General features: G+C 37.2%; 2 protein-coding genes across 2 annotated transcripts in view; both read left to right on the plus strand.

Annotated features, from left to right (window-relative positions):
* zgc:162698 (Transmembrane protein 87A-like) overlaps positions 1 to 14,222 on the plus strand; it is a 28,220-nt gene extending 13,998 nt beyond the window's left edge. Inside the window, 12 exon segments of the mRNA XM_051958006.1 lie at positions 962 to 1,145; positions 1,223 to 1,322; positions 2,488 to 2,581; positions 2,685 to 2,762; positions 5,809 to 5,917; positions 5,996 to 6,054; positions 7,186 to 7,289; positions 7,374 to 7,447; positions 9,555 to 9,616; positions 9,876 to 9,928; positions 10,286 to 10,316; positions 12,193 to 14,222. Coding sequence (XP_051813966.1) covers positions 962 to 1,145; positions 1,223 to 1,322; positions 2,488 to 2,581; positions 2,685 to 2,762; positions 5,809 to 5,917; positions 5,996 to 6,054; positions 7,186 to 7,289; positions 7,374 to 7,447; positions 9,555 to 9,616; positions 9,876 to 9,928; positions 10,286 to 10,316; positions 12,193 to 12,234 — 990 coding nt within the window. The 3' untranslated portion in view covers positions 12,235 to 14,222.
* Positions 7,454 to 9,537, plus strand: LOC127536775 (cylicin-1-like). The gene is made up of 2 exons (XM_051958005.1): positions 7,454 to 8,364; positions 8,407 to 9,537. Exons 1-2 carry the CDS (start codon positions 8,279 to 8,281, stop codon positions 9,392 to 9,394), a joined length of 1,074 nt encoding a protein of 357 aa, XP_051813965.1. The 5' UTR covers positions 7,454 to 8,278; the 3' UTR covers positions 9,395 to 9,537.
* Positions 14,223 to 15,914: the final 1,692 nt, after the last annotated feature.

The raw sequence follows: 15,914 nt of genomic DNA on the forward strand, positions 1-15,914 counted from the left end.
CTGAAAACAGAAGCTAAAATTTCACAGTGTGCTTGTTTTCTTTCTTACAGATACCTTCAGAAATATCTTAGTATATTTTCGTTTTCAGAGATGTGAGGTTTTGTTCATTTTGTACTTATAATGAAGAAACTGTTCTTGATTATTAGTCCAAACAAAACTCTTTGAAAATATATTTGGATATTTTTCTTTACAGATTTGTCAAAGATTTTAGGTATTTTCTAATTCTAATGAAGAAACTGATATTTTTTTTAACTCAAAAGCAAAGGTAAATTTCAAATGATCTTCATACAGTCTTTGTAAATATATTTGGATATTTCTGTTTGTATAGACATAAAATGTTTGTTTTTTTAGTTATAATGAATAAATTAGCATTCATTTTTTACGAGAAAGAGAAGCTAAAAGACTTCACAATGTGTGTTTTTTTTTCTTTTTTTGAGCTATCTTCATAAATATCTTCAAGGTATTTTGTATTTATAACAAAGAAACTATGATTCAATATTGGTCAAAACAGAAGCTAAATGTAAAACAAATCTTAGATATCTTCACAAAATCTTTGTAAATCTCTTTTTAGGTCTTAGTTTCCAGAGGCATCAAAGATTTCTGTTTTTTTTTAATTATAACAAGAAAAAATGCTTTTTTCTGTCAAAGCAGAAGCCAAAACTTCACGTGTGTGTTTTTTATTTTTTGGAATTATCTTGGTAAATGTCTTTGTAGATTTTTTTTTTTGTCGAGGCATGAAACATTTTAAGTATTTTCTCATTCTAGCAAAACATCAATTAAACATTATTAGTCCAAACAAAGCTAAAATTTTACAGTGATCTTTGTAAAAATCCAGATTTTAGGCTACGAAAGTTTCAGTCCAATCAGAAATTTTGGAGCTGAAGCTGTGACAGTCTGACCGATGTCATTGGAGCTCTCTCGTCTCGTTTGACTTTGGTTTTTTTTGCGGTTTTTGCTGCAGTTCTACATGGTGATGTGCATCGTCTACGTCCTGCTGGCCGTCCTCTGGCTGGTCCTGTCCGCCTGCTACTGGAGGGATCTGCTCCGGATCCAGTTCTGGATCGGAGGCGTCATCTTCCTGGGGATGATCGAGAAGGCCGTCTACTACGCCGAGTTCCAGAGCATCAGATACGACGGCCAGTCGGGTAGGAGGAGGCGTTTTTATTAGCAGTAACGATCATAATAATAATAATAATAAGGGGTGTAATGTGTCCTCCTGCAGTCAAGGGGGCGGTGGTGTTCGCTGAGGTGCTGTCGGCCGTGAAGAGGACTCTGGCCAGAGTGTTGGTGATCATCGCCAGTCTGGGATACGGAATCGTCAAGTGAGGATTTTCACATTCCTGCCGTCATTGTTCCTCATTTATCGATGTAGCGCCTTTAACCGTCGTGTCATCCTGCGGCTCAAAGTGACCCGGTTAAAGTTCGAAAATGCAGAAAAACAAAAAACTTCTGACGTCCACATTTTCACCATTTTTGGGACATCTTTGAACATTTTTTGGTGGGAAAAAAATGAAATGCTAAAAATGTTCATAAAGACAATATTAGACGTTTTACTGACATCAAAACAACAACAAAAAGACAAAATATTACAAAAACGAGACACAAATCGACAAGAAAATGAGACGAACGACACAAAACGGAACAAAAAAAAAGACAAAAATGAGACAAACCAGTTAGAAAATGATGAAAAAATGGACAAACAGCAAAAACAAGATAAATAAATTACACAACTGACACAAAGAAGACAAAAAATGACAAAAGTGAGAAACAAAATGCCAAAACAAGCAAACACCGCAACCAAGACAAAAACGCAAAACGACAAAAACGATGCTCAAAACGACAAATGAAGCCAAACACAAAAAACAAGACGAGGACAAAAAGAAACACAAAACGACAAAAAAAATGAGAAAAATGAAACAAAAGATAAAAATAATTTAAACTGTGAAAATGTGGAAAAGAAATACTCTCACAGAGAAACTTCTGATGTCCGCGTTTTTAACATTTTTGGGAAATTTTTAAACATTTTTTGGTGGAAAAGTTTTTTAAAAAATGTTTCTTTAAGAACATTCACATAAAAATCAACCAAAATCCAGCGAGTTTCGCTGGATTTTGGTTGATTTTTATGTGAATGCTCTTAAAGAAAACAGAAGTTTTACTGATATATGGAATCACTTTAGATATTTTTAGGATTTTTTTTGAGGATTTTTACTCATTTTTTGAAAATATTTTTTAAAAATTAATATTTTAGTTTTAGTTAATATTTTAAAGAATTTTTAAAGAATTTTCTTGCCAAATTTGGGGGATTTTTTTGCTGATTTTTTTTTTTTAATTTATTTTTATCAGACAAAGAAATAATTTTTTTTTTGGTGCCCGTAAATGAGGACGACAGGAAGGTTAAAGACCGAGTTTACGAGGCTGATAAAATGTATCGATCAGCTGAAGGCTGGTCGATCAATCAGACTCTGATGAAGATTGTTTTCCCTCCAGACCCAGACTGGGAGCTCTGCTGCACCGAGTAGTCGGAGTCGGGCTGCTCTACCTGATCTTCTCCATCGTGGAGGGAATCCTCCGAGTCAACGCCGTGAGTAGAAACAAGACAGATGTCTGTCTCTGTGTGTTTGTGTGTCTGTTTTTGTGTGTCTTTCTGCCTGTTTGTGCGTTTGTGACCCAGTTTGTCCCTCCAGGATCGAGGCGATAACACCAGCAGCAGGTTTCTGTGTGACGTCATTCTGGCCTTCACTGACTCCTGTGTTGTCTGGTGGATATCCTTTAACACGTGCACGGAGGAAACAAAGTGAAAGTGGTGGCGGATAATCAATAATGTGGCCTTTAGAGGTGATTAATTCTCAAGTTTGAGAGCAAAAACGGACGCAGAGCGAAAGAGAAAAAGATTGAAGTCGCTTTCAACCAGTGGAATTTAAAATATGACATAAAACAGTTAAATAAGGAATAAAAAATGAGATGAAAGCAGGATAGACGGGGATATTCAACAGCCTCAGAGTCGATTTAATGAAAGTTAAACAGAAAAAAAGGTGATTTTTGTCTCCAAAGCATCAAAACTTTCAACTCAACCAGCTCTGAACACAGAGTGCTTCACAAATGGATTAAAACATCAAAAATACAAAAATAAAACGACAATAAATCAAAAATTTATTTGTCAGAATTTGTCTTTCTTTCATGGCTTTATAATTTTGAATGAATCTAAATTTAGTGTTTTGAGACTAAAAAAGTAATTTTACTGCAAGCACTTATTTCACTTCATTACCTTACAGATTATTATTATTATTATTATTATTATTATTATTTGTCAATGCTGGAAGATGCTTCACAAACAGGTTAAAAACATCAAAAATACAACAATGAAACAACAATAAAGACAGACAAATTAATTTGAACTCATAAAGTGGGATAATTGCACAAAACTCCACTTTTTTATGTAACTTTCTTCTTAAATGATATTTCTGAGGTGTGCTCTTAATTAAATTTTAAAAAGGTAGTTTTAAAGTTATCGGTTTTATCAGGATTTTTTCTGATTTATGATCAAATAATAATAAAAATGCTGCAGCAGGGTTTTGCTTCGTTCATTTATTTATTGTTATGGCAGAAAGCTACGATATATTGATAATAAATAAATATATTATTAAAAAGCACAAAAACACAACAGGCTTCAAGTTTGGTTGTGAAATAAGTGGAATTTTTCGTCAGAGTTGAAAAAAAATGGAAACATTTTGCATATTTGAAGTAGAAAATGAATCTCTAGTGCAATTCCACCTGCAGCCACCAGAGGGCGATGACATGTAAAGCCTGCTGCATGTTTTCTGGGTGGACTTTAGCATGTCGGACCTCATAAACGACGATGTTTAAACTCCGTGGTTACCTCCTCTTCCTCTTCTTCCTCCTCCTCTGCTTTTATTCCTCTTCTTCTTCTTCTTCTTGTTCCTCTCCAGGCTGAAGATGATGTAGTTCTCCTGGCTGCTATTCCCCTGGCTGTGCTCGACTCTACCCTCTGCTGGTGGATATCCGCTACTGCACCTTCCTCCTTTTTGTTTCTTCTTACTTTAATTTTATTTTTAGTACTTTACCGCTGAAAGCTGATTTATTTCTCCCTCCCTTTTGCTTTGTTTCCCTCCAGTAGAACCCCACCGTGCACTAAATGTCTTACAGATGATTCAGTTTAACCCTCTGGACTCCAAGTTGCACTTTCTGGGTGTTTTTTGTCGCTTTTTTCTTCATTGTGGTTCATTTTTCAAGTCCTGCATCTCTGAGGAAACACAGCAGCCTCGGTTGAAACCAGAGAAAACTCAGAAGCGTCTTAAAATATCAGAAATAGATTTAAAAAAACAGACCCAACACGTCCAACATGACCGCAAGTATTCAGCGCTCGATTTAGACGGTCGCCAGGTTGCCATTTGTGATGTTTTTGGTCGCAAATGGCAACCTGGCGACCGTCTAAATCGAGCGCTTGATCGAGCTGAACCGCCTATCATCTTTTCTTCATGGAGGCAGCCAGTTTGTATGATGTCATCAACCTCCCATGATTCCCGGCGCTCACGATGACCTGGCGACCGTCTAAATCGAGCGCTGGTATTACCAATAAATGGGGAAAAAAGAGGCTTTACTTATTATAGACATAACTGTAGCTCCATCATCAGTAGAAAGATGTTTCACCATGCTGAATGTATCTTTCTGAACCATGCTACATGTTGCTCTGAGTCTGAATGTCCAAAATAAACCCCAAAAATGTCCCAAATGATTAAAAACATGTCTAAAATAACCTAAGACACATCCCAGTTGACTCACGTTTTCCCCAGAGTAGCATAAAAGTGATCACAGATGATTATAAACCTCATCATGGATCGTCCAAAACACCTCAAAAGTTGTCCAAAATGACAAAAACATGTCTAAAATAACCTAAAACATGTCCAAAGTTACATAAAATTGATCAAAATTTATTAAAAGTTTGTCCAAAGCAGCAAAAAATGTCAAAAACCTACTCCAGACTTGTTCAGATCTACTTAAGACTCGTCCAAAATAACATGAAAACTCTCCATAATAACTGAAAGCGAGTTAAAAATGACTAGTTTAGTTTAATGACAACAGAACAGACAAGAGAAAGATGTTTCACCATGCTGGATGTATCTCCAACAACCTGCTGCTCTGTTCACTGTTTCTGAGCCGTGCTGCACTTCACTGTCTGTCTAAAACTGTCCAGAATGACTAAAATGTTGTCTAAAATAAACTAAAACTTTGTCCAAAGTAACAAAAAATGACTCTACACACATCCAAACCTACTTAAGAATCGTCCAAAATAGCTGAAAAACTGCAGAATTAATTGAAACTAGTTCAAAATTACTAAGATGCAGTTTAAAATGACGACAGAACAGACAGCAGAAAGATGTTTCCCCATGCTGGATGGATCTCCAACAACTTGCTGCTCTGTTCACTGTTTCTGAGCCATGCTACATTTAGTTCATTCATCCAGTAGGTTTAATTTTTGCTCCTAACAGCTTTAAGCTCAGATTTGGTTCATGGTCTTGACAGAATGAGTCGAATGAGTGGCTCAAGGACCGTTGAAAAGCTGAAAATGTGAGTTTTTACAGTTTCTGGCTGATAAATGATGTTCGTTTGTCTTTTTGGGGTTCAGAGGGTTCATGGAGAGTAGATCTTGTCACAAATTACTATCGTCCAACTTTAAAAACTTTCAAAATGCAGCTAGCTAACGTTAGCATTGGACGATTGGAACATGATGGTGTTTGAAGCTGAAAGTGAACGCGTCTGTAGCCGGATGTTCCTTGACCGAGTCGCCACATCTTTGTGAGTCTGGCCCAGACGATGAAGCTGCTGAGGCTGAGGAGGAACGTGGTGAAGCTGACGCTCTACAGACACTTCACCAACACCCTCATCTTCGCCGTCATCGGTAGGAACACACTCTTTAAGACTCAGATCCACCCAGAGTCTTCATCACATCTCTAAGGCTTGTTTCTGTGCTTCTCAGCTTCGGTCATCTTCATCATCTGGACCACGAAGACCTTCAGGATGTCCAAGTGTCAGTCGGTGAGTCCTCCAGGGTCTTCCTGCGTTTGTTAGACGTCTTTGTTTGGGTTTTGTTGGTTAATTTCTTCATTGTTTTATTGGACTGGTAGCATTCTGTGGTGAAAATGAGGCGCGATGTGAAATTCTGACCTCAGAACCTCGTATGTTTTTCTGGAATACGAGGTTCAAATCGAAAAGGTTGTGTAGGACCACGAACTGAGTGATGATGGCAAAGAGACACACAATGACCACAGACTCGTAAAACAACCACAAAGAGACACAAAATGACCACAAAGAGACACAAAATGACCACAGACTCATAAAACAATCACAAAGAGACATAGAGACACAAAATGACCACAAAGAGACAAAATGACCACAAAGAGACAAAATGACCACAAAGAGACACAGAACGACCACAAAGAGACACAAGATGACCACAGACTCATAAAACAATCACAAAGAGACACAAGATGACCACAAAGAGACACAAAATGACCACAGACTCATAAAACAATCACAAAGAGACACAAAATGACCACAGACTCATAAAACAATCACAAAGAGACACAGAACGACCACAAAGAGACACAAGATGACCACAAAGAGACACAAAATGACCACAGACTTATAAAACAACCACAAAGAGACACAAGATGACCACAAAGAGACACAAAATGACCACAGACTCATAAAACAACCACAAAGAGACACAAAATGACCACAGACTCATAAAACAATCACAAAGAGACACAAAATGACCACAGACTCATAAAACAATCACAAAGAGACACAAAACAACTACAAAATGATGCAAAATTACCACAGAGACACAAAACGACTTGAGAAAGACACAAAACAACCACAAACACTGGAAAAAATGCCCGTCTCAAAACAAGAAAAAGAAACTTATTTCAAAGAACTCATACTTGGTTTTCTTGTAACCTGTCCAACACATCTGATTGATGTTTTTATATTTTCTGTCTGGATATTTTAGTCTAATTGGTGATTTTTAGTCGGTTTTTTTTTTACCAGTATTTTAGTTTTTCTTTCAAGTGCATTCAAACAGAAAGTGACTTTTGTGAGTTTTTGTAACGGAATCCATCCAGTAAATGACCGTTTTAAAGGTGTGTTCATCGTGTTTCTCTGCAGGACTGGAGGGAGCTGTGGATCGACGACGCTTTCTGGCGCTTCCTGTTCTCCACCATCCTATTGGTCATCATGTTCCTATGGCGACCGTCGGCCAGTAACCAGAGGTGGGCTGAGGCAGCGTCGAGGATGGTTTTATTAGCGTCAGTTTTGTTGTTCTCAGCGGTTGAATTAGTTTTTGTGTCCAACAGATACGCCTTCAGTCCTCTGGTGGACGAGGAGAGCGAAGATGAGGAGAAGGAGCCGATGATGAACGAAGCTTTCGGTCAGAAAACAAACTTTTACTCCATTTTAACCTCCTTCATTCTGGCAAAAACTCGTCCCTTCAGTCTCAGAACATTAATCCGAGCTTGATTTTTGTCATAAACTCCAGATATTTAAAACGATATCTGTGAAATTTTACCTTCATATTTCAAATATCTTTCTAAATTGCCGTTGAATCACTTTGATATATTTTTTCTCACGTTTAAATATTCAGTTTGAACAACAGTATCTGAGGAACTATTAAAGAAAATGACAGGAAATTTTCTGTTTTTGCTCATGTCACTGATTCAGAATGTGGAATATTGGACAAGTAGATTTAAACACAAAACAACCACAAAGAGACACAAAACATCAACAAAGAGACACAAAACAACCACAAACAACCACAAAGAGACACAAAACAACCACAAAGAGACACAAAACAACCACAAACATCCACAAAGACACAAAACATCAACAAAGAGACACAAAACAACCAAAAATATCCACACAGAGAGACAAAACATCAACAAAGAGACACAAAACAACCACAAACATCCACAAATAGACACAAAACAACCACAAACATCCACAAATAGACACAAAACAACCACAAACATCCACAAAGAGACACAAAACAACCACAAAGAGACACAAAACGTCAACAGAGACACAAAACGTCAACAAAGGGACACAAAACAACCACAAACATCCACAAAGAGACACAAAACAACCACAAAGAGACACAAAACGTCAACAGAGACACAAAACGTCAACAAAACGTCAACAAAGGGACACAAAACAACCACAAACATCCACAAAGAGACACAAAATAACCACAAAGAGACACAAAATGTCAATAAAGGGACACAAAACAACCACAAACATCCACAAAGATACACAAAACAACCACAAAGAGACACAAAATGTCAATAAAGGGACACAAAACGTCAACAAAGGGACACAAAACAACCACAAAGAGACACAAAACGTCAACAAAGGGACACAAAACAACCACAAACATCCACAGAGTCACAAAACAACCACAAAGAGGCACAAAACGTCAACAAAGGGACACAAAACGTCAACAAAGGGACACAAAACAACCACAAACATCCACAGAGTCACAAAACGTCAACAAATGGACACAAAACGTCAACAAAGGGACACAAAACAACCACAAACATCCACAGAGTCACAAAACATCAACAAAGAGACACAAAACGTCAACAAAGGGACACAAAACAACCACAAACATCCACAGAGTCACAAAACGTCAACAAATGGACACAAAACGTCAACAAAGGGACACAAAACAACCACAAACATCCACAGAGTCACAAAACAACCACAAAGGGACACAAAACGTCAACAAAAGGACACAAAACGTCAACAAAGGGACACAAAACGTCAACAAAGAGACACAAAACAACCACAAACATCCAGAGTCACAAAACAACCACAAAGAGACACAAAACGTCAACAAAGGGACATAAAACGTCAACAAAGGGACACAAAACAAACAAACATCCACAGAGTCACAAAACAACCACAAAGGGACACAAAATGTCAACAAAGGGACACAAAACAACCACAAACATCCACAGAGTCACAAAACGTCAACAAAGGGACACAAAACGTCAACAAAGGGACACAAAACGTCAACAAAGGGACACAAAACGTCAACAAAGGGACACAAAACGTCAACAAAGGGACACAAAACAACCACAAACATCCACAGAGTCACAAAACGTCAACAAAGGGACACAAAACGTCAACAAAGGGACACAAAACGTCAACAAAGGGACACAAAACGTCAACAAAGAGACACAAAACGTCAACAAAGAGACAAAATGACCACAAAGTCACAAAAAAATTACGAGACACAGAATTCCTACACAGATGTAAAACTACATGTGACTGCATGTCAGTAATCCAAAACCAAACACATAAAAGACTTTTAATATGAAATACTTGGTCACAAATAGAAAGAATGGATTAAATCGTGGAAGTGTGCTGATGTTTGTGTGTGATAAATCCACCCAGCAGTCTGAACCAGACTCAGATCAGATCAGATGATCAGATTCATCAGTGTGGTCGAACTACTTTACTTTTCTTTGTTTCTTCAGAGGGGATGAAGATGAGGGGGGCGAAGAACGAGACCAACGGTACAGTGAAGCCCAACAGGGTGGTGAGTCATCACATTTTCAGTCATTTCAGGGAATCTGTAGTCCAACCTTGACGAACTTTCTGCGTCGTACGTACAAAGATGTTTCTCCATGCTGGATGTGTCTCCAACAACCTGCTGCTCTGTTCTCTGTTTCTGAGCCGAGCTGCACTTAGTTTATTGTTTCGCGGTTTGTGCAGCTTTCGTTGCAGATGATGTTTGTATTTTCTCCATGAAGTTGATTTCTGTAGATAAAATGGTTAAAATCCTGTTTTTTTCCCAGGATGAGGATCTGAAATGGGTGGAGGAGAACATCCCATCCTCTATGGCAGACGTGTAAGTCACCTAAAGTTCATGTTTTAGGGGTCAATACTTCTACATAATGATTTATTGATCGATATATTCAGAATCATTGCTTGTTGGCTGTCAGTTTATTTCATGAAATAGTGCATGCTTTACTCTGTCACCACTCTGCTCCTCACCACCATCTGCTCTGCTGCATGTGCTGCACTCGGTGTGGTGAACTCTGGCGCCGCTCTGCTGGACAAACTGTGTAACGACAACAGTTAGAAAGAGCCTTTTTCCTGCGTTAAAAGCTTCTATATGGGACTCCGTATCTGTTGATCCACTGATGTAATGATGATTAATTTGAACTCGTTTTCTTCGCTAAAAGCTTCTTTTTCCTCGTCACAGCGCCCTGCCGCCCCTCCTGGACTCAGACGAGGTAAGAAGTCTGCTTTTATTGTCGATTATCTCACAGGAAATCGACTTTCATGACAGAAACAGAAAAGTCAATTATTCTGTGTTTAAAACCCGACTAGAGCCGCAGTCAGTCGATCAGTCAGGTTTTTAGTGGAAAAGTACTTAATTTCCTGATTTTATCTTTAAAAATGTGAATATTTTCGTTTCATTTCCTCTTGTCTGACAGTAAACTGAATATTTTTGGACAAAACGAGACATTTCTCCGCATTTTTCACTATTTTCTGCCAATTATTCAATATTTTAGCCAAAAAGCATCTAAATTTTTCGATTTTACCTTTATAAATGTGATGTATTTTTGTTTTTTCCCTCTTATTCGATAGTAAACTGAATTTTTTTTTTTGCAAAACGGGACATTTTTACACTGTTTTCTGTCAATTATTCATGCTTTAGGGAAAAAAGTCCAAATTTTCTGATTGAAACTTTACTTTTTCCATAAAACAAGACATTTCTCTCCATTTTTACTGTTTTCTTTCAATTAATCAGTCGATTATTCATTTTTTTTAGGGAAAAAGGGCAAAATTTTTCAGTTTGATCTTTAAAAATGAGAATATTTTCTGGTTTATTTCCTCTTATTTGACAGTAAACTCATATTTTTTGGACAAAACAAGACATTTCTTTACATTTTTTGCTGTTTCCTCCCAATTATTCAGTTTTTTAGAGAAAAAACCTTCTAAATTTCCTCATTAAAGCTTCTTAAATGTAAATATTTTATGGTTTATTTCCTCTTTTTTGACCATAAACTGAATATTTTTGGACAAAACGAGACCTTTCTTTACATTTTCTGACATTTTACAGAGCAAACAGCAAAACTAGGAAGGAAATAATTTACATCAACATTCCTCTTAATATTAAACAAAATGTGACAATTAAGACCGATTAAAACAAGAGCAGTACAAAACAAATCATTTCTCTCCACTCTGACATGCAGCTCTTCCTGTGGCCACCAGGGGGCAGCAGCCAATCAGCAGAGCCCCTGTGTTGCCACGGTTACATCACACCGTTGTTTTTGCTGCTCTGTGTTGTCATGGCGAGTCGAGCGACGCGACGGCGACGTGATTTGTTTGTTTGACGTCTGCTGCTGTCGTTCCAGACCCACAGAAGAGCTTATTGGTTATCAATGACTGATTATTGATTGTTGGTTATTTATCGGTGGAGGTGACCAGTTTCCGTCGTTTTACTTCCACATTGTCGACCTCGTTCGTCCTCTTTAGATCAGCACCAATCAACAGAGTGCCTCCTTATGTAAAACCTGGTTCTTATGTAACGCCGCCATCCTCATGTGAACGGATAAAAACAATGAAACCACGGTAACGCCCTCCGTAACCACGGTAACGCCCTCCTCACAGGAAGATGAAATGTTCAAGGTGGAAGACTGAAAGTGAAACATGAAAAACCAAAACCATGAATCTGTCAGGAGGAGGTTAAGATGAGAGGAAAAGACAGAAATGTTATCGTCTGACCTGAAGCTGGAATTAAAATGAAACTATGACTTCTCCTTCTTCTTCTTCTCCGTCTCCTTCTTCTTCTCCTCCTTCTTCTTCTTCTTCTTTTCCGTCTCCTTCTTCTTCTTCTCCTTCTCCTTCTTCTTCTCCTCCTTCTCCTCCTTCTTCTTCTCCTCCTTCTTCTTCTCCTCCTCCTTCTTCTCCTCCTCCTTCTTCTCCTCCTTCTTCTTCTCCTCCTGCTCTTCCTTCTTCTCCTCCTGCTCCTCCTTCTTCTTCTCTTCCTTCTTCTTCTCCTTCTTCTTCTTTTCCTCCTCCTCCTCCTCCTCCTTCTTCTTCTCCTCCGTCTTCTTCTCCTCCTCCTTCAAAGCTCTAAGTGTTGATGTTTTGTCGTTGCAGGAAACCATGACGACCAAGTTTGAGATGTCCAAGATGGAGTAGAGAATGTGATCTTGATGTGGTTACAGAGGAAGTGATGGATGAAGGAGGGAACGCAGAGGAGAGGTTTTGTGATTTAATCCGTGAATTTCTGAGCTTTGTAAGCCTTGATTGTACAGAAACGGGAGCAGAAGGATCACAGCGGCTCCCTGCTCCTTTTGGTTTTATTTTTATGGCCTGTTTGTATTTATATGTCTCTGCATATATGAATCTATAAATCTCTGCAGTATATTTTGACAGGTTGGACTCGTTTGCCTTCTCACCGTTTACATGCAGAGGAGCTTTTTTCAATCATTTTTTAAAAAAAAATTTGTGTTTTCTGTCGGAAGTTCTTCGTCCTGTAAAAACCAAAGTTGTGAATCAGGAGGTAAAATGTGAACCGAGTGTTATGAGGTGTTTTTCCAGATTATTCCGGTGCAGTTCGAACGTTCAGTCATAAATTCTGGGTGTAAACTTCCAGATGTTTCTCACAAACTTCCCGTCCTTTAGTTTGGTGACTTTTTGGAGTAAAAAAATCCAGAGTTGACCAAACTTCTGATGCGTTTTCTTCACTTTTACCAGTTTTTCTTGGTTTTTTTTCTTGCCTGAAGCGTCTCTTAAGCTCGAAAACATTCACAGAAACAACCCGATAATCCATCTTCTGTTTCCACTGATGGGCAGCTTCTGCATTTTTGACTTTTGCTGCAGCATCAAATGACATAAAATGAGAGAAAAGAGGCACCAAGTGAGAAAAATTGACACATAGGGACACAAAACTAGAAAAACAAAACAACTGACATAAAATGAGAAAATGGAATGAGAAAAATGAGACATGAGAAAAAGGAGACAGAACATGCCACAAAATAAGAAAAACTAAATTTAGAATGACACAAAATGAGAAAAGCGAGACGACGTCTGCATTTTTGACTTGCTGCGATATCAAATGAGAAAAAAATGACAAAATGAGAGAAATGAGACAAAACTTTAAAATCAAGACAAGTAATGACAAAATGATAAAAATTATAATACAAAATTATATTAAGTGCGAAAAATGAGACACGATAAGACAAATTAGACACAAAATAACACAAAAAAGAAAACACAAAACAAGAAAAACGAGACTCAAAGTGGTATAAAAAGAGAAAAACGAGACAACTTCATTTTTGACTTGCTGCAGCATCTCAACAGCTAATAAATAGAATTTACTGTGGATGTGGACATGTAAGAAGCTCGAATCAGAGAATTTCTACTTAAAAATCACTCATACGATGAAAATAGAACAGAACAAGAAAAATGTTGACTGACTAATATTGAAACTAAATGTTAACGGGTTTGAAAGATGTTTTATCGTTAAAATGTCACCAAAATGACATCAGATTTTCACCTTTCCAGCAGTCCCTGAATGCAGCATGTGTGGAGAATAGTCTGACGTGAGCTGAAAATTAAAAGAATTCATCAAAGTCACTTTATTCTGCTTGTGCCATTCATTCATTTGCCCAAAAAATCAAGTGTTTGCACTAAAAAGATAAAACTTCAGAGTTTTAGGTTGAACTGCACGCAGTGTTTCCACAGGATGTCGTTAGTTTTTCAAAATAAAGGTCTAAATTACCCCATCTACCAACCAGGAGCTGCAGAAACACAATGTTTCGTGTAACTTTTAAAGAAAAAAGTTTCAGGTTTTTGTCTTTAACAACTGAAATAAACTGAAACTAATTTAATGTGAGGAAAAAACCTGCTGGAAGTGAAAAACAAAGAAATGTTGGGAAATATTTGATTTAAGATGCTCAAATTTCACAGGTATCTTTATAAATATTTACATGGTCTAAAATCAGATGTTGAGGAGAAATCGTTCTAATGAATCTGAGATGTTTAAAGAAGAATCGTCAGTTTTCTGTTTGTGTGTTTAAAAGTCGTGTTGTTGGTTTGAAGTCTCACTTCTGTTGAACACCGTCGCTGCTGCTGCTGCTTGGTTTGTAAATACACCAGTTGATAATAAAAACCTGGAAAGTCAATCACTGTTTTTGTGGTTTTCAGTTTATTTGACTCTGAGGACGTGGGTTTGATTTGAATTCAAGACAAAAAACTATAGGAAATAAGAAAAGACAAAATGACATGAAATGAGAAAAATGAAACAAATTGCATAAAAAGAGATAAAATTACACAAACTCACACAAAGCAAGAAAAAAGAGGCACAACATGCCACAAAATGAGATAAATGAGACAAAAAATGACTCAAAACAAGAAAGAACAAAACAAAAATGAGAAGAGTAATGACACAAATTGAGAAAAACACTAAATTACACAAAAAACATAAAATTATCTTAAATGAGGAAAACGAGACACAAAGTGACACAGAACCAGAAAAAGGACCCAAAATGAGAAAGACACAAATTGACACTAAAGAAGAAAAACAAAATAAGAAAAATTAGATAAATATGACGTAAAACAAAGACAATCACATGAAACAAGAAAAGTGCGAGACATGCCACAAAAGAGAGAAATTTGACAAAATGACATAAAATGAGACAAAAAATTAGACATAATGACAAAAGCGACACAATGACAGAATGAGAAAAATGAGACACAAAATGATATACAAGAGCAAAAGAGACATTAAATGAGACAAATTAGACACAAAACTAGAAAAATGAGACATTGAATTATGTACAAGAAAAACAAGACATTAAATGAGAAAATGAGACACAAGATGACACAAAAGTAAAAAAAAAAAGTTAGCCAGTAATGACAAAATGAGAAAAACTAAATGAAAAAGAAAATGAGACAAAATGACAAAACAAGGTGCAAAATATTAAATGAGACACCAAATGATATACAAGAACAAAAAAGACATTAAATGTGAAAAATTAGGGACAAAACTAGAAAGATGAGATGTTAAATTATGTACAAGAAAAACAAGACATTAAATGAGAAAATGAGACAAGATGACACAAAAATAAAGTTAGACAAGTAATGACAAAATGAGAAAAACTAAATGAAAAAAGAAAATGACAAAAATGAGACACCAAATGACATACAAGAAAAAGAGACACAAAATTACAAAAGAAAAAAACATTGATTCATGCCATTATGAAGCAAGTAAAAACATGACACAAAATGAGAAAAACTAAACAGTCAGCTGAGCCACAGTGAGCAATAAAGAGACAGCAGAAGCTACTCAGAGGGTAAATTATGGGATGTTGTGATGAATTTTTGCACCTCTCTGAGACACTAAGTCAGGTTTTAGGTGTTTTTCCTGAAATGTTTTTGTTATTTAAATGTAGTTTAATGATGGCATTTATAATCCTGGACTTGGATCCGTCTGTTTCCGTCGGCTTTTATTCGATGACAAGTTTCCTCTGATGTTCAGCTGTTGCTCATTTAGACGATTATCCACCTGCTCTGGCCATTAAGACAAAGTGTGTGTTTCTGTATGCGTGTGTGTGTGTTAGTGTGTGTTAGAGTGTGTGTTGGCGCAGCATTACGCCTGTAATAACTTAATCCCACAGATCTGCTCTGACAGTATGCTGCCCATTCCAACCGACAGGAGGGAATTATTGTCGCTCTGCAGACGGACAGACGTGTTGTTATTGCTGCTGAGAGGCCTAACCTGTGGGCCGGGGACCCCAGGGGGGACGCCGATGCTGACGTAGAGTTTTGTGTTTTAATGCCCTCAAAAGCAGCAAAAATAAGGCTTTTTACAGTAT

Source organism: Acanthochromis polyacanthus, chromosome 13 (genome assembly GCF_021347895.1).
Source record: "Acanthochromis polyacanthus isolate Apoly-LR-REF ecotype Palm Island chromosome 13, KAUST_Apoly_ChrSc, whole genome shotgun sequence".
Lineage (NCBI taxonomy): Eukaryota > Metazoa > Chordata > Actinopteri > Pomacentridae > Acanthochromis > Acanthochromis polyacanthus.

Excerpts from the sequence above, each read along its gene's own strand:
- LOC127536775 (XM_051958005.1), top strand. The coding sequence starts at position 8,279 with ATGTCAATAAAGGGACACAAAACAACCACAAACATCCACAAAGATACA. Across the intron at positions 8,365-8,406 it reads ACACAAAATGTCAATAAAGG|GACACAAAACGTCAACAAAG; the intron begins GACACAAAACGT and ends CAACCACAAAGA.